This window comes from Panthera leo, chromosome E3 (assembly GCF_018350215.1).
Source record: "Panthera leo isolate Ple1 chromosome E3, P.leo_Ple1_pat1.1, whole genome shotgun sequence".
NCBI classification, from domain to species: domain Eukaryota; kingdom Metazoa; phylum Chordata; class Mammalia; order Carnivora; family Felidae; genus Panthera; species Panthera leo.
In genome coordinates, this window is record NC_056694.1 from 16,438,516 (window position 1) to 16,461,761 (window position 23,246).

The 23,246-nt window shown below is 46.9% G+C and overlaps 1 protein-coding gene and 2 long non-coding RNA genes across 7 annotated transcripts in view; 1 reads left to right on the plus strand and 2 right to left on the minus strand.

Moving 5' to 3' along the window:
- Positions 1–781: 781 nt before the first annotated feature.
- On the plus strand, positions 782–16,655 carry LOC122209871. Of its 4 annotated transcripts, none has more exons than XR_006197797.1 (5): positions 782–899; positions 6,138–6,214; positions 11,635–11,749; positions 12,050–12,269; positions 16,226–16,655. It is a non-coding gene; the product is annotated as an uncharacterized LOC122209871 (long non-coding RNA). The 4 variants fall into 4 exon arrangements; XR_006197800.1 differs by having other exon boundaries at positions 12,050–12,253; XR_006197796.1 differs by lacking the exon at positions 16,226–16,655 and having other exon boundaries at positions 12,050–12,348.
- On the minus strand, positions 2,859–15,623 carry LOC122209872. 2 transcript variants are annotated; one of them, XR_006197802.1, is made up of 7 exons: positions 12,821–12,900; positions 12,119–12,174; positions 9,609–9,785; positions 9,127–9,226; positions 6,121–6,283; positions 5,707–5,812; positions 2,859–4,960 (listed from the first exon to the last, which is right to left on the minus strand). It is a non-coding gene; the product is annotated as an uncharacterized LOC122209872 (long non-coding RNA). The 2 variants fall into 2 exon arrangements; XR_006197801.1 differs by lacking the exons at positions 12,119–12,174; positions 12,821–12,900 and adding an exon at positions 14,832–15,623.
- A 1,328-nt stretch (positions 16,656–17,983) lies between the features above and the next one.
- LOC122210297 (probable fibrosin-1) overlaps positions 17,984–23,246 on the minus strand; it is a 45,484-nt gene continuing 40,221 nt past the window's right edge. Inside the window, exons 4-6 of the mRNA XM_042922914.1 lie at positions 21,762–21,801; positions 18,686–18,845; positions 17,984–18,326 (exon numbers count right to left, since the gene is read on the minus strand). Coding sequence (XP_042778848.1) covers positions 18,831–18,845; positions 21,762–21,801 — 55 coding nt within the window. The 3' untranslated portion in view covers positions 17,984–18,326; positions 18,686–18,830. The remainder of the gene's footprint in view (positions 18,327–18,685; positions 18,846–21,761; positions 21,802–23,246) is intronic.

The following is a 23,246-nucleotide window of genomic DNA, read 5'->3' on the forward strand; positions in this document are numbered from 1 at the left end:
CTCAAATTATTTACTAGTAGAATCCACAGACATGAAATCCCTATGTCAAATTGCAGTAAGTGTCTATAAATGCCACTCAAATTTTGTTCTTAAAATAGTAATACTGTAAGCAGAAGGGCTTTAGAACCCAGATCAATTTTATCTTCCTTTCACCCTCTTATTTCTTGTCTCCTCTGTTCCAGCTTCCCACGCCAGAGCTTAACAAGTCAGTTTATTAGGCACCATTTGCCTGTGCACCGCCCCCCGCCCAACCCCGCCTGTGGTGTTTTACAAACATCCAGGCTCTAACCCGCACAGGATGGAGATGAAGGGAGCACGCTAAGAAACATGGCTGTCTTTGCTTTGACATTTATCTGCCCCATTTCCTGACCCCAGAATACTTTCCAGAGGGTCTCCCAATTTTGAGTTTCAGCCGAATTCTGAGTAGCTCTCACTTAGCCACGAAAAGACACATTTCTAAGAGGGACATTTAGATCCCATGTTTTGATATAAAATATTTTTCTTTCATAGGTAGAATTAGGGGGCGTTGCGTTTTCCTTAAGGTAGTTGATCCAACCATTAGATAGATTGTGCTTATTTTGGTTCAGATGGCTTTAAAAAAAAAAAAAAAAGGAAGAGAATTTTAAAGTCATTACTTCTCCCATAAGGTCTCTGGATAACCTAAACCGCTACCCCTGAAGAAGGGCAGAAGGGTTGTGTTTTGTCCTCCTGGTGTGAACTTTGCAAGGTTTATTTCCATCATCACTGAGTCATGGCTTGTCTCTGTCTCTCTCTCAGGATATTTTGCTCGCGTCCATGGCGTCCGTCAGCTTATAAAGGCATTTCTAGGGAAGACAGAATGTCCCTGTGAGATTCTAAATCTTGGGGCTGGGATGGATACCACCTTCTGGAGACTAAAGGTAAATTAAAAAATACCGCCCCCTTGTTTCCCCAATTATTTAATTTTGTGAAGGTTCCCAGCGGGTTCAAAATGTCAGGGGCGCCCTGGCGACTCTGTCGGTTGAGCACCCGACCCTTGATTGCGGTTCAGGTCATGATCTCTCGGTTTGTGGGTTCAGGCCCCGCATTGGGCTCTGTGCTGACGGCACAGAGGCTGCTTGGGATCCTGTCACTCTCTCACTCTCCCTCTCTCTCTGCCCTTCCCCCATCTCTCTCGCAGAATAAGTAAATAAACATTGTTTTAAATGTTAGAAATATATTCAAAAGGAATGCGGTGACTGCCTGTCCCGCGTCCCTGTCCCCATCTGCTTGCACCTGCTGTGCAACCACTGTCAGCCACGTACGTGATGTCACCAGGGCCCTAGATATGTGCCTTGCTTCTTAGCTCCTGCTGTCACAAACAGGGCTTTTGATCCAAATCCTTGTATACATTCTCTGCGTGTGTGCGAGAGCCCTGCCAGTGGAGTAGCTGAGACCAGGGGCCCAGGCATTTGCCGTTTTGACGACAACAAAAGACTTTACTGTCGTCGTGACGGTGTCTTCAGTATAGCTTGGAGATTTGCAAGGCTGGGTGATGGTAACATGACACAAAGCCCTTTTAAGTTTAGTTATTCATTTTGAGAGAGAGAGAGAGACAGAATCCTAAGTGGGGCTTAGATGCGGGGCCTATCCCACGGAGCACGAGACCGTGACCCAAGCCGAAATCAAGAGTCCGAGCCCAACTGCCTGAGCCATCCAGGTGCCCCTCCATTCTCTGATTTGGTCCCTCACCTCCTTCGTTAGGGTTCAAGAGCAGGTATAATTACACTCACTCACAGAAGAGGAAATCGGTCCAGTTAGTGGCAGAATCAGGACCACAGGCCTGGTCTTTGATTCCGGGCTGGAATTGTAGCACCAAACCTTTTCTCTACAACGATCTCACTGATTTGCTTTCATTGCTTTCTCTACGCAATCTCACTGATTGCGTTTTCTTTTTTGTAGGTTTGTACAGATCTCTCTTGGTTCTTCTGTCAGGTCGGTCATGTGGCAGTCATGGGTACGTGCATTTCCCCAGATTCTTGCAGAAGTACACCAAGATAAACTAGAGTGTGTGGGCCTAATGCGACCTGAGTGTGTATTTTGTCCCTCATCAGCTCACCAGATGAGGTCTTTGGTCATCGGTGCCCCAGCCTCTCTCTCACTGAGGCGAGAAATCAGTGGCCTCAGCACAGCCTTAGTATTAACCGGTTGCCTCTGCATTCTTCATTCAGGAGAAGATAGCTAACGTTTCTGAAGGGCGTGCACATCCATGACCTCGGGAATGAACATGAGAGCTCTGCAGGTGGGGGGGTGGTACCCAGACGGGGCAAGGCGGGCTCCGAGAGCTCATGGCGTCCCCAGGTCGGACAGCCAGTGGCGCTGGAGCATGGAACAAACAACAGGCTGCAGTTCGTCCACATCCAGATTCCCTCCTTGTTCTCTCCAGAGAGCCCTGCGGCTGCTCGTGGGGTGGGGGAGGGGGGCTCTTTGCTATAGGTCGGCGGTGCCTCTGGGCCTCAGAGAGCACGGCGTGGTGGAAGGAACTGGAAGAGAATGCAGTGGCAGAATGCGTGCGGTGTGAACAGAAGCCACGGGAGAAACTCCTCCTTTGGGCTTGACACCCTTTTCAACGTGGTCCCGTGGTTTGGTCTCTCCCCCCGCCGTGTAGGTGGGTTAATCATTACTAAATCTGAGATTTTTATTTTTTTTTTTTTATTTTTTTTATTTTTATTTTTTAAATTTTTTTTTTTAACGTTTATTTATTTTTGAGACAGAGAGAGACAGCATGAACAGGGGAGGGTCAGAGAGAGAGAGAGGGAGACACAGAATCCGAAACAGGCTCCAGGCTCTGAGCTGTCAGCACAGAGCCCGACGTGGGGCTCGAACTCACGGACCGTGAGATCATGACCTGAGCCGAAGTCAGACGCTTAACCGACTGAGCCACCCAGGCGCCCCTGAGATTTTTATTTCTGAGCAAGGTACACTGAAGCTCATGTGCCCCTTCCAAGGAAAAGGTCATCTGTCAGCAGTGAGGAAGGAGAATAGTGCAGGGTCTGAAAAATTTGGTGGAGTTTTTTCGTTTTGATAATGACATCAGTCTAAAGGGTTTTAAAAAACCTAAGTTTCTTTTTAGAAAAATGATGCTTGTTTGCTCTCTGGAGCAGGAGCTGAACGGGCCAAATTTAGGCTGCCACCTATGTTGGTAAATAAAGTTTTACTGCAACACAGCCAACTCCCAGTTCCTTCCATCTTCCCTGTGGCTGCTTTAGCCCTACGGCAGCAGAGTGGAGAAGTCACAGCAGAGACCGTCTGGCCTGCAAAGGCTAGAGTACTGGCTGTTTACAGCAAGTTCGCTGAGCCCTGTTTTTGAGCTCTACGTGCTTCTGTAAAAGAGGAGGGGAGATCTCGTCGGCTAGTCTTGTTGTCTGGTGCACCTTCCACCTGGGAGGGTCCCCTGGCTGCACCAGCAGAGGCTTGGCTGTGGGTCACAGGCTCTTTGCTGCCGCTGGTGTGTGAGCTCGTTCTGTATGACGTCAGGCCCCAAGACCAGTCGAAGGGACAGTTGAAGGCTCCCACCTTCAAGCAGCGGGTGAGAGAAGGATGCAGGAAAGCCAGTACAACCCCAGACAAAGAATAAAGGGTGAGTGAAACCCTTTAAGGGACCTCAGCTTCTTGGTGTCTCTTGAATCCTATTTCCACACGGCCAGAGGATCAAGGACGCAGGGGGTCAGTCTCAATATGGCAGCCTGTGCAGCGGTCGGCCACGTTGGGTCTCCTTTGAGCCTACGGGATACTCTTCCTCACGGTTGTCCCCGGCTGCCCTCCGGTAGCTATGCACGGTCCCGGTTGCCTTCCGTGCCTCCTGTGACGTGCGAGCTACTGGCGAGTGGAGTGTCGGAAGGGCTCGGGGAATCCCAGAATAAAAAGTTGAAGCGTCATGTCCCGCAGCCATTTGTTGCCCCTTCCCCAAAGGCAAGAAAGAAGATGTCTGTTCCTTAAAAGCTCCAGTGTGCCTTTTGGAAGCTTTCCCTCCATGGTGACCCCTTAATCGGCATTCTTAAGAGGGCAAGTAGCTGATGAGTGGGAAAGCTCTTTAGAAAGTCAGAAGTCCTAGACGAGCCATAGGATCGTATGCTGTCCTGCATTTGCTTTTGTTCTCCTGGCCTTCTGGAATTTTAGCGTGTCCTTAACTTCATATCGTGTGAGCGAAATCCTTAGAGGGTGTTCTGGAATTTCCTAGCAAAAGTCATCTTCTGGTATGCTCTAAACGTTTCCTCCAAATATCTTCGGACAGCTTTTTACCAGGCCCTGCCCTATACACGGGCAGGGGGGCGCGGCAGCACCAAGAGAGAACGGTTGAGATCGGTGAGCGTGTCTCTTCTGATGGGTCAGGAGACTGTCTTTGTCTCTGTCTTCCTGTCTCCCCCTTCCTCCTTCCCCCTTTGTCCCCCAGACCAGATCCCCTGAGATTTTCCAAGGGCTGAGGGGTAGCTGGCTCTCCCAGTTCTGACACTTGCCCTTAGGGTCACCTCCTACTGGAAAATGCTTGCTTGTGATTGCTGCCTCCCTGCCCGTCATGCTGTCGTGGGGGGCCGGCTCCCTCTCGGTCCCTGCTGTCCATCGCTCGTTACTGTGCACGTAAATGGTGTTCTGCGCAGTTGCTCGAGTCAGAAAGAGGGGTGTCATCCTCACCCCAGCTCTTCCTTAATCCCGGCCCACACCTGCGAGGCCCACCACCGGGTTCTGGGCACCAACAAGTGTCTTTTTCTTGGTCTTTTTTTCCACTTTAAGGAAGCGGCTCTGTACTTGTGGAATGTAAGTACAGGTGGATACGGAGGCGTTAGAAGAGCGCTTTGGGGGGGCGCCGGGCAGGTCACCAGGTTGTGGAGCGCCTTGTTTCTTTCCCCAAGCTTCAGGGGCATCGGGAGCTGCTGCAGGCAACACGCAGGGTGTCGCTGAGAGTCCAGACAGCGGTGTCCTTACAGTGTGTGCAGTTGGAGAGCTGAGGAGGAGAGAATGCGTTCGTGAATACGCATCGGGGCTGAGGGATTGATTGGACGTGACAGAGAATGTGCTAGGATGGCCAGGGGGCCAAGGGGAGACCAGGCCGGGGATGCAGAAGGGGGAGCAAGGTCGTGTGTGTGTTTGTTTGTGTGTGCATGTGCGCGCGCGTCTGCCACGCTTTTTTACTGCAGCCCTCAGTAAAGATAAATGTACACCCCAGGCCAAGACCTACTTCTAAGTACCCATGTCAATAAGGTTTTTAAGTTTATTTATTTAACTTGAGAGAGAGAACCGGTGGGGGAAGGGCAGAGAGAGAAGGGGACAGAAGATCCAAAGCGGGCCCTGGCCCCCACGTGGGGCTCAAACTCACGAGCCGTGAGATCATGACCTGAGCCAACGTCAGACACTTAACCGACGGAGCCACCTCGGGACCCCGTCCCCATGACAGTCAATGATAAAGGCACACACGTGGCACTTACTAAGGCAGGCCCCGTTCTGAGTGTCCCTTGTGTGTACTTATTTCCTCATTACTCCTCACAACCCCGTGAGGTGCTGTCCCTGTCTCTGCTTCGCAGAGGAGGGAAACTTGGCCCAGGGAGTGGAGTGACTTTGGGGCCTCGCGGCAGACAGGCGGTGGAGCTGGGATTCGAACCCCCGTCCCCTGCTCCAGAGCACCTGCCCTTTACCACCCGCTGTATCCTCCCCTCACAGAAAAAAGTAAACGTGTCACAAAACAGTACTCACCCCCACTGTGCGCGATGCTTCGGGATTTTTGCTGTTTTATTCCATTTTATCCCTCAAATGCTGGTCAGCATTGGTGTCCTGACCCTCTCTGATTCATCTCGATCTGCTTTTTGGAAAATTCTGTCAGGTCCTACTCCCCCAGCGCCTCCACATACCCCCACCTCCATCCCAGGCACTGCTCCCCCAGTTCAGGCTCCCCGTGACTTCTTCCCTGGACAGCTGTGAACCCCGGACGCCCGTCCTCCATCCATTCCCCACGTGGAGACCACAGTAATCTGGAAAATACATCTCTGCCCATATCGTTCCTGCATGTCAAACCCTTAAGTGCCCTGATGCTCTTCGGGGCCTAGTACTCGCTCGGTACGTGAAGGTGGTCAGTAAATGTAGGAGTGAATACATAATTCTAGAGCTTACTGCGTGTTTTTCCTCAGGATGAAGATCTTCTCCCAAGTAAATATTTTGAAGTGGACTTTCCCATGAGAGTCACGAGAAAGCTGCACAGCATCAAGTGAGTATGGCTTTGACCACAGGAGAGAGCCCGGTAGGATTCAGGAGCAGCGTTCAGGAGGCGGCCGGTCTGAACGCCAGAGACCTCATTTTAGGGGACTCTTCCCTTTTACCCCCTTCCCACCTTCCTTCTGGCCCCAAGATCCCCATTCCAAACTGTCTTCAAAATGAAATGTCCCCTCCCTTGCAACTCTTCTGTCCGTTAACGTAATTTCTCTGAACACTTAATAGAAATGACCTATAGTGGTTTAATTTTAATCTGAAATTTAAAAAAGTGTTCTAATGTTTTATTTATTTTTGAGAGAGAGAGAGGGAGACAGAGTATGAGTGGGGGAGAGGCAGAGAGAGAGAGAGAGAGAGAGGGAGAGAGAGAGAGGGAGACAGAATCCAAAGCAGGGCCCAGGCTCTGAGCTGTCAGCACAGAGTCCGATCTGGGGCTTGAACTCGTGAACCGTGAGATCATGACCTGAGCCAAAGTTGGACACTTAACCGACTGAGCCAACCAGGAGTTCCAATAATCTGAATTTTCATGTGTGCTCCGGCTACTTCTGTATCTCCAGAGCATAGAAAGGGGCCTGGCTCAGAGCAGATGTGTAGTAAATAGCGTTTGAATGAATAATGGGAGGCCAAATTGGCCATTTACTATATATGAGATAGTATGGGGGCCACCCTGAGTCCATGTTTTAAGAATTCTGCAGTTATAGATGGCGAGTTTGTGAATCTTTGCTGAGAGCTTTGGTAGCACCATGTGAAATGCTTCACTCAGATGATCTCATTGAGTCGTCAGAGCCGACTCAGGAATGACATGCTTTTATTAGCAGTTGAGGAAACCAAAGCTCAAAGAAGTTAAGCTAATTTCCATAAGGTTTCCTGTTGACAAAGGGGTAGAGCTGAAATTTAAACCCTGACCTCAAGCCCAAGGTCAGATTTTCTCAGTGGTTTTTAACGTATACTTTTTCCCCTTCTTTTTAAATTAGTCATTTAAACAAAATCTTAAGTCTTACATTTAAAAAAACTTTTAGTAAACATTAAAACTTTCACCTTGTCCTTTAAAGGTGTGTAATTCCCACAAGCTAGAAATATTTTTCAAGTTTTTTTTTTTTCCTAACTTACCCTATGGAATCAAGTTTTCCCCTTTTCCAAATACAAGATTGTATTACACGGAATGTGCATTGTATCTAAAAAAAATTTTTTTTTAATATTTATTTATTTTTGAGAGAGGGAGACAGAGTGCAAGCTGGGGAGGGGCACAGAGACAGGGAGACACAGAATCCGAAGCAAGCTCCAGGCTCTGAGCTGTCAGCACAGAGCTCAACCTAGGGCTCAAACTCATGAGCTGTGTGCGAGATCATGACCTGAGCCGAACGAAGTTGGATGCTCAACCGACTGACCACCCAGGCGCCCCACGTAGTGTGCATCTGAGATGCGCTATGGCATCTGATGCTGTGCAGCCACAGAATACGACCTAGCTTGTTAGGACACCGAGTCAAATAAGAGCAGGTGGGCTCTCACTTAAGCCTACAGGAGGTTTCTGGGGTGAAAGATGTGTGTATGGTGGTTGCGATACTGAAATCGGCTCTCGGATGTCTAATTTTTTGCACATTCTGGAGGAGAGCAGAGTCATCACCTAAATGTTACTGGACGTCAGGTCTGAGTAGGAATCGGTTTGTTTAGTTGTCTGTGATTAATAATGGTTAAAATTTTTAATTGAGTGAGCAGAAGCAGGAAACGAGAGATGGCTTGGAAAACACTGCAACGTTTGGAAACATACCACTAGCCTATCTTTGGCGGTTTCTACGTCTTGAGTGCTTCATGATCAGTTTGTGACTTGACGTCAGATTCGGAGAGTAACGCTCACTGACCTACTCTGAGAGCTGATCCACTGAATTTTTCATGTGTGTGCCTAGGGTCAGACGTCATTAAGCAGCAGGCCCTCTGGAGTCACCCTTGCTTTGAGCAGTAGCGGTACCTACTGGCCATTTCGGTAGTGGGTGTTTGCATTTTTTCACTAACTAAGCTACTTGACTCATTTCTCTCTCTTTCCCATCCTCCCATAGATACAAGCCTTTCTTATTACAACCCATTATAGAATGACATTCAGAGGACACACTGCAAATTGGCAAGTACCCTTAACCTAAGTAATACAGTATGGGCTACCTCTCTGCTTTTCTTCCCCTTTCTTTTTAAAGATGGTGTGTGTGTGTGTGTGTGTGTGTGTGTGTGTGTGAGCGTGCGCGTCTGAGTCTGCGCGTGTGTGCACCTGACGTCATAGAGTGTATACTTCTGCATCACATCTACTGTGAAGGAACTTGAAACAATTGTTTGTATGGCCCCTCTTAGATGTCCATAGGTCCCAATCTGAAATCTTTTGAAAAACATTTCAGTGAGCTGCAAACATTTCAAATATAGGAGCTTTTTCCCGAAAATCTTTCCTTGGAAAAATCCAGTCCGGCAGCCTCAGACCCTGACTCCTACATGGCTGCTTCGTTGAGAGGGAATGCACATGCCCACCACTGTTGTCTCGTACCTGACCCGCTTCACCTGTTACGTTAGGTCCTTGGCCCCGGGGCTCAGTTTTTCCCCGTAAGTTTTCAGTATGAGTGTTTCCAACAACTCTTTCCTCCCTTCTAAGCCTTTAAAACTAACGTCACAAACACTCTTCCAGAATGTTCCATTGTGTTCAGTGTGTGTCTGACAGAGAAGTTCAAGGGGCTTATTAATAATTCAGGTCAGAAAACATGCTCAGAGACGATGGCCTTAGATGGTGGGCACAGATAACACAGGAAACGTCAGGCAACTAGACAGGCCTCTACACCAGCACAGTGCCCTCGTCACGCTCCTAGTGAACAGACTCCCACAGAAACTAATATCTCCTCCATCCTTTGTTTCCCTCGTACAAATTTTAAGTACAACCTTCTCAGGCTTTGCCATTGGCTGGCACATCTGCTTTCTCTACATCGTAGCCGTCATACTTTTCTGTATATTTGGTTAATATTTGCGTCAGAAGGATTAGCTGTAATGAAAGGGTTAGTTAGCACTTTGCATTGCCTTCGACCCATCAGTGTAGAAGCATGTGAAGTAGAAAGTAAAGACCCTGCGTAATCTCTCCCCCCACCACGATAACCACTGTGCAGGGTGTTTTCTCCTGTGGATGGACAGTGTACCTAGAGGCAGGTAAATATCACGCGTAAGAAAATACACATGTAAATAGAATCCCGTGCCCGGCCCGCAAAAGGTTCAGTAAATTTTTGGTGAAGGAGTATGCATATATTGAATAAATAAATATATATGATGTAGATCAACATGTATTTGTTGAAAGAGTGAATCTATACTTCTATAAATAAATAAATACAGTTATATGTATAATTTTAGTAAAGCGAATAATTTATACGTACTGTTTTGAAACTTGTTCTTCGTGCATCCTAGGGAATCACGGCTGTCTTCATGTTGCCAGATTAGATCTACCTCGTTATTTCTGGTGACTTCGTAGTACTCCTCTGCATGGAAATTCCATTTTACTTAACGTATTCGCTACTGATGGTCCTTTAGATTGCCGCCTTCTTTATGGTTTCCTATTAAACAGTTTTGTAGAAAGTCTAGTTATATGTGCATATTCGCAGGAATTGCCAGTTCAAAAAATTGTATCTTATGAATTCTAATAGCTACTGCCAAGCCGTGCTTCAAGACCCTTTCGACTAATTTGTATTTTCACCAGAGTAGATGCGGGTTCCCTTTCCCTACACCCTCGCTAACACTGGCTACTACCATTTTAAAAAATTCCTGCCAGTCTGCCAAATCTATGAATTAAAGATTTTTTTGTAACTTTGTTTTAAATTTTTTATAACTTTGAACGTGCTAGTGAAACGGAGTACCCTTCCTTCCTTCTGTTGGCCTGTGGGATTTCTTGTAAATTTCCTCTGCTCATATATTTTCCAGTTGCATTGTTTCATTTCCTTTTCAATTTATAGGAATCCTTTACAACATAAAGCAATGTTCTTTGATACAAATCCCTCATCAACTGTTGATTGGCAGATTTCTTTCTTAGCCTTTCACTTGGTTTTTAACTCTGGGTTTGTGTCTTGTGTGGGCAAATTTTCTAGTCCTGTCCTTGATAGTTTTTGATCTTGCCATCATTCTGGGAGAGGGACAGTTGAAATAAAAATTAATGAAAATACAAATGTGAGTGAAAATTTGAGAAAAGTGATAGGCGATGATAACACTGACACATTTTCATTGAAAAATTGCCCTATTTCATTAAACCTTTGAGGCTGTGATTGCAAGAATCACACTATCTATTTACCGTCAGGAAAGAAAAGGTGCTGATAAGTTAAACCGAAACGTTATTGACTGATGCATCCTCATTTCAGAAATGTGAAACTGAGAAAAAATACGCATCTTGAAATTGATCATTTCTTAAAGCTGAAATATGCACGAGGTGAAACTTAAAAGTATATAAATGGGCACACAATGAAAAGTCAGTCCGAATGAGTAAATCAAGGGGGACGTCTGGGTGGCTCAGTCAGTCAAATGGCCAAGTCGTGATTTGGGCTCAGGTCAGGATCTCACAGTTCATGAGTTTGAGCCCTGCACTGGACTCTGTGTTATTAGCACAGAGCCTGCTTGGGATTCTTTCTCTCCCTCTTTCTCCACCCTTCCCCCGCTCTCCCTCCCCCACCCCCCTCCCCCCGCCATCTCTCAAAATAAGTAAGTAAATGAACCTCCATGTACCCATCACTGAACTTTTAACTGTGGCCAATTTCATCCGTACCAGTGGTTCTAAAAGTGTAGTCCTGGACTAGTGACATCACCACTGCGGAGCACTGGTTGGAAATACAGATGTCTAACTTTTGAAAGAATCTGACAAAATGTCTACTTCTGCAAGATCTGCTACATCAGAAACTCGGGGGGTAGAAGCCATCAGTCTGTTTTAACAAGCCCGCCAGGTGATTCTGATGACTGCCAAAGCTCGAGAACCACTATAGAAACCATGCTGTCCGATCTCTGTGGGAGTATTTTCTTTTTTTTTTTTTTTAATTTTTTTTTTCAACGTTTTTTATTTATTTTTGGGACAGAGAGAGACAGAGCATGAACGGGGGAGGGGCAGAGAGAGAGGGAGACACAGAATCGGAAACAGGCTCCAGGCTCCGAGCCATCAGCCCAGAGCCTGACGCGGGGCTCGAACTCACGGACCGCGAGATCGTGACCTGGCTGAAGTCGGACGCCTAACCGACTGCGCCACCCAGGCGCCCCTCTGTGGGAGTATTTTCAAGCTAATGTTATCATTGTATTTGTAAATACTTTAGAAGCTATTTTCTTTTAAACATAGTATCTCACAAATTGGCACGACATTTAGAGAGTGGCCAGCTGATCGGTACCAATACTTAAATATTTTACCCTTTGACCTCCTAATTCTACTCCTAGAGACCTACTTAACTGGACAGGTGCTTCATGAGGTCTATACAAAGATGCTCATCGCAGTGCCTCAGATGGAGAAAATTTGGAGATACCACAGGCCTAATCGTGAGGGCTTGGCTGAGTAAGTTGTTTTATCCACTGATGGAATGCTAGGGAATCATTACAGATGATGATGTCATTGATATTACTGTTAAGTAGGAAAAGTAGTTTTCAAAAGAAGAATTGGCCCTGTTTTCTTTTTCCTGTGTGATGTGTGTGTACGTATTTGTGTGACAGAAAATGTGCTTATGTTGTGTGTATGGGTTTATGTTGTATGTATAGAAGACTGCAATGTTCTATACCAAAACATTTAATAGTTGGAAGATGTGATTTTCATTCATTCCACCCTCCTCCTTCCTGATTTTTTTTTTCCTTTTTGCAGTGGGACATGTATTTCTGTAATGGAGAAAAAATAATTGAATTTTGAAAAGAAATCCATTGAAATGATCACCTCTGGATGAATTTCTGTTGAAACGATAATCTCTTCTTGGCTTTCCAAATGGACACCTGTTGGATTCAAAGAGCTATGCCATTATTGGAGCAGATCTCCGAGATTCACCTGAACTCGAAGAGAAGCTAAAGAAATGTAACGTGAATCCACAGTGAGATCTTGTTTTAACCTCTTACGCGTTTGTGATTTCATGCGAATACGAAATAAGGTCAGGTGAAAGTGCAGCATGATACCCGTGTTCCGTTTTTAATTCTGAAATGTTTATCATTTCATTGCTAAGAGGGAGGTTTTCTAAGTCTTTGAGAAGCAATGTTTCTCCTGTTTTCACATCAGAATCACGTGTATTGCTTTTATAACATACTGATGCCTGATACCATAAAGTTTGAGAGAAGATAATTATATGTATAGAAACCTATAACTGCAGGGCGCCTGGGTGGCTCAGTTGGTTAAGCGTCCAACTCTTGATTTCCGCTCAGGTCATGATCTCACGGTTGGGGAGATGGAGCCCCATGTCAGGCTTTGCGCGGAGAGCTTGGAGATTATATTAAGTATGCGTGTGAAAGCAGTTGAACGGAAATTGGCGCATAAGCTATAATCTGTAGATTATGACAGTTGCGGTGGTAACCAGCAGCAACCCGCTGCGAACGTAGAAACACACCATTTGGGCAAATGTGCTACATAGCCAGGGAAATAATCACTTACAAATCAGGAGAGCTCTTGGGATGCCTGCGTGGCTCAGTTGGTTAAGCATCCAACTTCTGATTTCGGCTCAGGTCGTGATCTCCTGGTTCATGAGATTGAGCCTCACATTGGGCTCTGTGCTGACACAGCCTGCTTGGGATTCTCCCTCCCTCTCTCTCTGCTCCTCCCCTGCTTGCCCTCTGTCTCTCTCAAAATAAGTAAATACACTTAAAAAAAAATTAATCAGGGGAGCTCTTGATAGGCAAGTTTGCCTCAGTCCTGGAGATCTACAAAATGGATAAGGAACAGCGGCTATCACAAGTATTAGAATTACATTCATAGTTCTCTGGGGTTCATTTGTGCTCTGTGTTTTCCTCCGTGGGCTGTTTTTGCTTCGCTTAGACTTCTCTTCTGAAAAGTATTAATCCTGTTTTTAATATTGGCGAAGGCTGCCTCTTAAAAATACACTGTAAACGTGTTTAACTTTTTACTTTCAAATAATTCAAATTTGTAAAAAAAAGTTGCAAAAGTTGTACAGGAAATTCCCACGTAGCCTTCTCCACCTGGCTTCCCCCCATGTGGTAATACCGTATGTAATAGTCGGTGCCTTTTGCATTAAAAAGGTTTTTGGAGGGGCACCTGGGCAGCTCAGTCGGTTAAGCATCCGACTTCAGCTCAGTTCATGATCTCATGGTTCGTGGGTTCGAGCCCTGCATCAGGCTCTGTGCTGACAGCTTGGAGCCTGGAGGCCTGGAGCCTGCTTCAGATCCTGTGTCTCCCTCTCTCTCTCTGCCCCTCCCCGGCTTGTGCTCTGTCTCTCAAAAATAAATAAACATTTTTAAAAATTTTTTAAATAAATAAAAACGTTTTTGGAACTGTTTTTCTCTAATTACCAACCTATTGAGGTTTTGAAACTTTTTTCCCACTCACTCACTTTTTCTAATCGTTCCTATTGATATAATCTGGGGTTTTAGACTTGGGTTAAAAAATATTGCTTACTTTAAACTTCCTTTTAATGTTTTTCTTTCTGATTTTCAACTTCATCTGCAACTTGGACTTCATTGTCTGTCCTCTGGATTTAGTTCTCTCATTCTTTGTACCATGACCCAGTTGGGTCCAGAGAGCATTTGTAGATATATGCATACATATGTGTGTGTGTATTTGTATACACATACATATATTCTTATTTTGGAGAGAGAGAAAGAGAGCATGTGCAAGTCAGGGAGAGGGGTAGAGGAAACGAGAGAGAGAGATAAGATCCCAAGCAGGCTGCATGCTCAGCATGGAGCGCAACACAGGGCTCAATCCCAGAACCCTGGGATCATGACCTGAGCCGAAATCAAGAGTCAGATGCTCAACTGACCGAGGTACCCAGGCGCACCTGGATATATATTTTTAATTTCTTTTAGTGTTTATTTATTTTTGAGAGAGAGTGTGAGCACGAGCCGGGGAGGAGCAGAGAGAAAGGGAGACACCGAATCCGAAGCAGGCCCCAGGCTCGGAGCGGTGAGCAGAGCCCGATGTGGGGCTCGAAGCCATGGACTGTGAGATTATGACTTGAGCTGAAGTTGGATGCTTAACCGACTGAGCCACCCAGGCACCCCTGGATGTATATTTTTAAGTCACTTGAGTTATACAACATTTCCTTGTCAAAAAAAGAAAAAAAAAAAAAAAAGGAAATCCTGATGAACAGTAACAGTGGATAGTCGGGACTGTCAGGTCAAAGCCAGCAGCACTTGTGGGTAGCCTTTCTCTCTAGCGATCATGAGTCCAGGCACTGAGTCTAACCGCATGGGTTACATTCTGACACTAACGTACACGATGTTCTTTTCAGCAAATCTCTTGGGTATTTTCAGTTCAGACAATTTACTTGTTTTGAAATTCCCCGCCAATAAAAATAGGCAAAAGTAACCTACTTGCTTTGTGAGAAAAATAGCAACCAGCCATGAGGAACAGCAGCGTAAAGGGGCAGAGAAGGAGGAGGATCCAGTAAAGGAGTCAGAAGGAGCCGGAATAAATCAGCAGAGCTCACATGATTGAGGGCTGCCTGTGTTCCCTTCCAACTGTAAAGCGTTTAGAGATTTCTGTAGGAGTTTATTGCTTTTCCTGTTTCGTAATTTGTTCGTTACTTCGGGTCTGGTAACTCAGACCGCATACTAATGTGTCATTGGCTGAAGACTGTTCGTGTTGTTTTTAATTCTTGATGATAAAAGTTTGTGTAAGAAGAATTAGATTCTGTTAAAGGCATAGCAGTATTTCTGCATTTTATCAGTCAGCTTTTGATGTGTACCAAAATCTCTGCAGCCTCAGCGGTCTCGAACAACTCACAATTCAGAGTAGTTCACAAGTTGCTCAGGATTGTGTGAGGGGACCATTTGGACTGGGCTTAGCTGGGTGGTTCTTCCACTGGAGCCAGCTGCAGCTGAGGTCCCCTGGGGTTCACTCCTGTAGCTGGGGTCCCCTGGGGTTCCCTCCTATGTGGATGCCTCATTCTCACGCACAGGGCCTCCCCTCCGATAGCAAGCCAGCTTGGGTTCATTGCCACACGGGTTCAGACTTCCTAGCAAGAGGGCAAGGGCCAATGTGCAAGTGATTTTCAGCTTCCGCTTGCGTCGTGTTTGCTACTGTTGTATTGGCCACAGCAAGTTACAGGCCTAACCCAGATTCCAGGGGAAGGGAACTAGACTGCCTTGGAGCAAGGGGTCTGCAGGGCCACCTCGTCACCATGTGCGGGCATGCCGGGGGAGAATTTGTAGCAAGCCAGACAAAACCTTGCTCAGTGCTCACGTTGTTACGGTCTGAAACTTTGGGTCACGACGGGGCTCTCCACCTCTTACCGCCCTGATAGTTGACGTGCTATCCGGGGCTTCTCCTCTTCCTGCGGTGTGCACCCCAGGGTTTTCCTGCCCTGCCAGCACTATCCGTGGCTGCCGAAGTGAATCTTGACCATGGACCCAGTCACTTGGGAGCAAGCCTGGGGATGTGTCCGTTTTCACTGAATTCAGCAATTTCCTAACAAATGCAAACCATCAGCCTCCTCAGGTGTACTAATTGCTCACATGCCTTCCATGATTTCCTAATCAGTATTTTAAAATGACAAAAACCACATGAATGATGAAAAAAACTTTTTTTTAAATATTTATTTATTTTTTAGAGAGAGAGCGAGCAGGGGAGGGGTAGAGAGACAGACAGAATCCCAAGCAGGTTCCATGCTGTGAGCACAGAGCCCAGTGCGGGGCTCAAACCCACAAACTGTGAGATCATGACCTGAGCCAAAAATCAAGAGTCGGTCGCTTACCGACCGAGGCTCCCTGAGTGATGCAAATTTCAGTACTGATATAATAAGGGTAGCGAACTTGTAGAAGTTGCTTGCTATACAGCTGGCACCTTCCATGAGTGTGACCTGTATTAACCTACTTGTCACAGTAACCAGGGTGTGGCGGGTGTGGCCGGTGAGGGGACCGAAGCACAGAGGGATTGGACAGCTTGCTGCCCACGGCCGCACGGCCTCACGGCTGGTAAGTTTCAGGCCAGGATTCAGACCCAGGCAGGAAGACGACGGAGCACGTGCTCACAGGCACCCAGTGTGACCATTCATGCCACGTAAGCCTCACACGTCCACCGACAGAGAGTGATGCTGCTTCTTGCCTGCCACCGTTGTCACGGGAGCTCTGGGAATCATTTCGTATAGTAAACTGTTGACGTTTGGGGACAAAGTAATACTAGTGCGCGGTGTATTATGTATGTTTTGTGACATTTGTGCGTATAGATACGTTAATGGTTTTTTTGAAGTGGTAAATGGGGGGCACATGGGTGGCTCAGTCAGCTAAGCATCTGGTTTTGGCTCAGGTCATGATCTCACGGCTCATGAGTTCGAGCCCCACGTCGAGCTCTGGGCTCACAGCTCGGAGCCTGGAGCCTGCTTCGCATTCTGGGGTTCCCTCTCTCTCTGCCCCTCCCCTCGTTCATGCTCTGTCTCTCTCAAAAATGAATAAACATCGTAAGAAGGGGGTTTTAAATGGTTTCTCATTAGATAAGTAACACCACATGCAAAACTTCAAAAAAAAAATCAAATAGTACAAAAGGGTATGCAGGGAAAGGTAAGTCTCACTTCTACCCCGGACCTTAGTGAGTCCTCCAACCTGGGAAGCAACACTGCCAGATTCCAGAATTATTCTGCGCATATATAAATGTAGCTAGAGATTTTTTTTTCTTAAGGGCAGACAGGAGCATGTTATGCACAGCCCTCTGTACTGTACTTTTCGAGAGTCTGTTATCTGAGAATCATTCCACATCTGTATCTGTGTCTGTGTGTCTACGTCTGTACCTACATCTACTTGGATGTCCTCTTGCTGTTTTCATGGCAATGTGATATTTCATTGAACGACCATGCCACAACTGCTTTAACCCCAGCGGATGGGCATGTGAGTCCTTTCCGTCATAGGTCCCGTTACACATCACGCTGCGGAGTAAACCCTCTTGCACCTGGCGTGCACGTGGGAGTCTACCTGTGGAGCAGCCGCTCAGTGGTCTGACCGGCTCCCGGGCCGAGCGCACACCGCCCGGTTGCCCCGCAGGGGGCGGCAGCAGACGACGCTCTCGTCAGCCCCGCGTGCCGGGCCCGCACCCGACTCCGTTGACTGCACTGGGTATTAGCAAACATCAGCCTTGACGGTTCAGAAACAGAATACTGTTGTCTGATTTTGCGTATTCGAGAAGCCCTTCTGGCATCGCCCAGCCTCCTCTTTCCCTTCCCAGGTGAACATGGACGACCGACCGGTTCGGACAGATCGTGATCGAAAACCGGCGGAGGCGACAGTGTGACCTGGCGGGAGTGGAGACCTGCAAGCCGTGAGAGTCACAGGTCGGAGAGCAGGGCGGGGACATCCTTTGGTACCCTTAACCCCCCAGGGAAGGGCACACTCCCTTCTCAGATCAGAGAATGTGAGAAGCCCTGTCGCGTGCCCACCTGAACGGGCAGCTGGGGTTCCACGTGGGCCGCTGGCTCGTCACGCTAAAGAAGTCCAAGACCTGGGCCGCCATCTTGGTTTGGAAAATACACATTCCCATTTCCCATACCCTATTAGTCCAAGTTTTCAGTATGCATATTCGCAAACAACATGAACGTAGAGGGAACAGTAGGACGAAAACCCACGTCCCATCAGCCAACTTTGGTGACTCACATCTTTCAATATTGTTTTATTTATCCCCGTTTTTTGTCGGTGTTGTCATCGGAATATTTTAAGGCACATCCAGAGAGTATAGCATTACCCCCATAAAGACTTCCATGTGAATCTCCTACCAGTAAGCATTTTCTTCCCCCACCCCGGGATAATGGTAACATCATCATTGTACCTCACACAGCAGCCGAAACTCCTCCATAGCACCTACTCCACAGTCCGTGTTTGGATTTCCCCAGTTGTTTAAAAAAAAAAACAGAAAAAAATTCTATAGGTGGTGTGTTTGAAACAGGATCCAAACTTGGTCCAGACTTTGCACTTGACACGTCGCTTACATTTCTTAGAATCTGTAATAGAGAGTTTAAATATCTTTTATTTATTATTTTTTAGTTTGTTTGGTTTTCTCTTTTTTTTTGCTGAGGAGACACCACCCACCCCTGCCCCTATTAAATAGGTGGGATATGTCACATTACGCCTCGAACGCATTCAAACACTCTTGCTCACGGAGAAGTTCCTTGCTTTATTTCTCTTTAAATATACATTAGTGACTTTTCTCCCATGATAACAATGCATGTTCGGTGTAGAAAATTGGAAAAGAAAAAGAAGAAAGATGGGGGCTGGGACGGGCTTTTGAAAAAGGAGTCATCTGAGACAAGTTCTCATGTGCTCCAAGAGTGCCTTGGATTCGTGCAACAGTGCCTCGTACCTTGCCTTTTCTCTCCGCTGCACATTCTAGAAAGAACGGCTCCTGTCGAATGGGTGGGAAACAACATCAGCCGTCGACGTGCTGGAAGCGTACAGCAGACTGCCTCAAGCTGAAGCGAGCAGGTGCGGATTGGCGAGAGTTAGTTTCACGGCGAACAATTCTGATTGATTAAAGGCATAACTGTCTTTAATGTAAACACAAACACAAAACAAACCTCAAACCTCCAACCCTCACTAGATATACTTGAACCATGTTAATCTGCTAATACAGGCTAAACCACAGCACCTCGAGAGGAACTCATTAGCCACTAACGGAGATAGGGTTTGTGCCAAAGCAGGTTATTTTGGTCAAAACGAGCCGTCACACCTGTCGCACTCCCAGAGCACCCTGTGCGGTGGCAATTCTGCACAATCCCTGTGTTTTGCAGATTTTTTCTTTGAACTTATTTTTATTTTAAGAGAGAGAGCAGAGCGCGAGTGGGGAAGGGGCAGCGAGAGAGGGAGAGAGAGAATCCCAAGCCGGCTCTATGATGTCAGTGCAGAGTCCGAGGTGAGGGCCTTGAACCCATGAACCGTGAGGTCGTGACCTGAGCCAAAATCAAGAGCCGGACGCTTAACCGACCGAGCCACCCAGGCGCCTCTTTGTGTATATATTTTAAAGCTTATATTTAAATGCTCTTTTGAAAAAAATCATACAAGCACATGATAAAACAAAACAGAAGAAGGCAGTGTAGAGTACGAAGACCACCCTTCCATCCTGCTCCCCTCACCACGAGTCTACCACCTTCTCTCAAGACACGAGTGCCCTTGTCTGTTCTTCCAGAAGTGAGCTACGCGTGTGGAAGCACGTATGTCCCCCACTTGCTCTTGACGTAGATAGTAGCGTACTCTGCACGTTATTTACTCTACAGTTTGCTTTTCGAATTCCACGGTGAGCCTTAGAGACTGTGCCAGGTCGGTGCACACAGACCCATCGCATTCTTTCAGATAGCTGCATATCCTCCAGCTGTGTGAGTGTGCCATAACCTCTTGAACCCAGCTCTCCTCGGTTACAGCTGTGATGCAGCTGTGAGGCTGCAGTCAATATTCTGGAACGTACATCTTTGTACATATAGGGTAAACTCTTAAAGGCAGAACTGCTGAGTGGAAGGGTGTACATTTTAAATGCGGGTGTGGGGGGGGCACCTGGCTGGCTCAGTCGGTAGAGCATGCAACTGACTCTTGATCTCAGGGTCATGAGTTCAAGCCCCACATTGGGTGTGGGGCCTACTTAAGAAAAAAAAAAAAAAAAAGGAGGGGGCCTGGGTGGCTCTGTCAGTTAAGCATCTGACTTCCGCTCAGGTCACCATCTTGCAGTCTGTGAGTTTGAGCCCTGCGTCAGGCTCTATGCTGACAGAGAGGGGATTGTTGGGGGGGGGGGGGGGGGCGGGTAAGCATCTTCATGATGAAACAAGGCGTTCCTTGAAACTGGCAAACTCTTGAGGCCCCCGTGGATGTTCTAAGAAAGGGACAGGAGCAGACAGTTGCCACCTGCCTCCTGTGGGAATTCTGCAGTCCTCAAACTGCCTGCAAGGTTTGGGGCTTCAAGGGTTCAAGGAGGTTGTGCATATTTATTACTAACGTGGGATGTGGGAGAGAGAACACTGATGTGAAACCTAGTCTAGTTAAAGGTTATCGAGCCCAAGCAACATTTCTGAAAGTCTGAAAGTGAAGCTGAAATATACGATAAAAGCCAATGAGGAAATATTACTAAGAATAAGATTGTCAGGGCTCCTGGGTGGCTCAGTTGGTTAAGTGTCCAATTTTGGCTCAGCTCATGAATTCACGGTTCAGGAGTTCAAGCCCCATATTGGGCTGTGTGCTGACAGCTCAGAGCCTGGAGCCTGCTTCAGATTCTGTGTCTCCCTCTCTCTCTGCCCCTCCCCTGCTCACATTCTCTCTCTCTCTCTCTCTCTCTCTCTCTCTCAAAAATAAAATAAACATTAAAAAGAAAAATGAAAAAAAAAGAATATGATTATCTAATAATTCTTAAAAAAAACAAACCCTCCTACTCTTAATAAAAACTTCTGGTCCTTAAAAAAAAAAAAAACAAAAAAAAACGTGCTCTTAGAATCTTCTACCTGCAGGTGGCTGTCATAATTTAGAAGGATATTCTGACATGGGCTGGCATAGCACCAGTTTTCTAAGCTATGCCGGCTCCTCTCTATGGGAAGAGACAGAAAGTCACCCGGGAGCAGATTGCTGGTCTTCAGGGGCTCAGGTGAAAAGACCTGCCGAAGGTCATGGAATGAGAAGCAAGGACACAAGCAAGGAGGCTTAAGAGAAACCTCAGTGCAGAAGGGTTCTGTCTTTCCCGGCGTGCTCTGGGGTGGGCGGAGACGGAAAGGGGTTGAGGCCGAGTGAAGGGATGTGTACAAAGGGTCCCAGGCCTTCTGGAAGAAACCCCCAGCCCCAAAGTTAGGGAAGCCTGTGAGAGACGAAGTGCAGTGGCCCCGGCCGAGGTCCCTCAGGAAATATCCCTCCTGCAGGGCAGAAAAGTCCAGGCTGATCACAGGCCACCTCAGGGCCTCAGGGTGGTTCTGACAGGTCTGGTCACCGTCACTGAGACTCTAAGTCCTTCAGGAGCCAACTCAGCCCAGAAGTGGAGGATGATAGCATGAGAGGCAAGAAGTGGAAACTCTAGGCTGTTGCCGGCAGGGCCTGTCCCATCAAGGACACCGTCATAGCAGCGAGTGACAGGCCCGCAGCCTGCCCGGGACCCTTGACCAGGCTGCAGTGCCGGTGGACCGGCCAGGCCAGCCAGCGCCTCCCCCACCCCACCCCGACACCTGGCACTTGAAAGCAGGACAGCCCCATTTGAACTTCACAACATGACACCGAAGTTCCAGATCCCCTTTTTATCACCGTGCAACCCAACTGCTTTTCTTTCCTGCTCGGGACCATGCCGATCAGTCTCATCGTGTCTCAGATCATACATACAGACGTACGTACACAGATCTGCTTCAGTTCTCGCCGATGAGGCTTTGTTTTGTTTTCCTCTTTAAGCAAAGCACTTTAAGAAGATTTTATTTTGTTACCTGTAACAGATCTTCACTGAGGACTTCTGTTTTCTCAGCTCTGTGGGAAAAAATGAAAAGCTCAGAGTCAGAAATCCAGAAATGCAAAGGAACTCGTGAAATGTAATAATGACTATCCCAGAGTTTAAAACAAAACAGCTAGGGACGGACGCCTGGGTGGCTCGGTCGGTTGAGGGTTCAACTCTTGACTTCAGCTCAGGTCATGATCCAGGGTCGTGGGATCAAACCCCACGTCGGGCTCTGTGTGGAGGGTGGCGCCTGCTTGGGGTCCTCTCCATCTCCCTCGGCCCCTGTCTCCCCCCGTTCCCCGCTTGTGTATGCATGCTCTCGCTCTCTAAAATAAAAAAATAAAAAATAAACAAAACAGGCAGAAATGAATGATAACATGGGGAGAAATTCCACCAATGTTGACATCAGAGGGCTCCTTGAGCAAAACCAAAGAAAAAAAACCAGCAAACAAAAGTCTGCAAAGAATAGCAACCCCAAACAAGAACAAAGCCTCAAGACCAGTGGCTCCCAGACCTGGGCGTGGATAGAATCACGGAGGGTGGGGAGTGTGCTGATTTAAAATGCCAGTTTCCAGGCCTCACCTCTGTTCAAAAGCAGGTCTGGAACAAGATCCTGCTTCTTTAAGAGGCCCTTTCCTCCCAGAATTCCATGGCCGAGACCCACAGGCCACCCTTGCAGAAAAGACTGCTCTAGAGTCGCCTCGCTGGCTCAGTCGGTAGAATGTGCAACTCTAGATCTGGGGGTCATGAGTTTGAGCCCCACATTGGGCATGGAGCCTACTTCAAATAAATTAAAAAAAATAAAATAAAAAAAGACCGCTGTAGAGAAGCCGAACCTTCAGTTTCTAAAATGATCATTTCTGAGCTGCACAGCCTTACTGAAACAAGTTTGTCACAAATCCAGGAACGTGATTCAATACTACACACACAAATAGTAACAACTGAGTACTCCTTCCTTCAGGCATCTCATCTTTACTTTAAAAAGAAACAAAGTATTTTCACAGCTTTCTCCCACTCATGCTTTCCAATTATCATTAACTATGTAGACCTTTCCAGAAAGCTGACCTGGCGGCCATCAACCGGCAGAGGAACATCCTGAGTTGCTCGAGCCTCAGTTGCCAGATCACGGTACTTTCCGAGGACTCCTCTGCAGTCCAAAGGGGTAGCACTGTTACTGTACGTAATACCCAGGATGATGGCAATCGAGGTGCCACAGTGGGACTTCTGGTTCAAACAGCGATTTAAGTCGAGTCATTTGACACCCCTGTAATCAAGTCATTTGATTACAAAGCAAATCAATGTATTTCTTATCCTTGTTTTCATTTTACCAACCAGACTCTTTGCTTTCAATTTAGAGGTACTTAACCTAAAAAGGTATCTGGAGACTGAAATCTATGTGGAACATATTATGCGAAAATGTTAACATACAGCTTGAAAATAAGTTGACACTATGTTTCCTGCCTTTATGGACACTCAG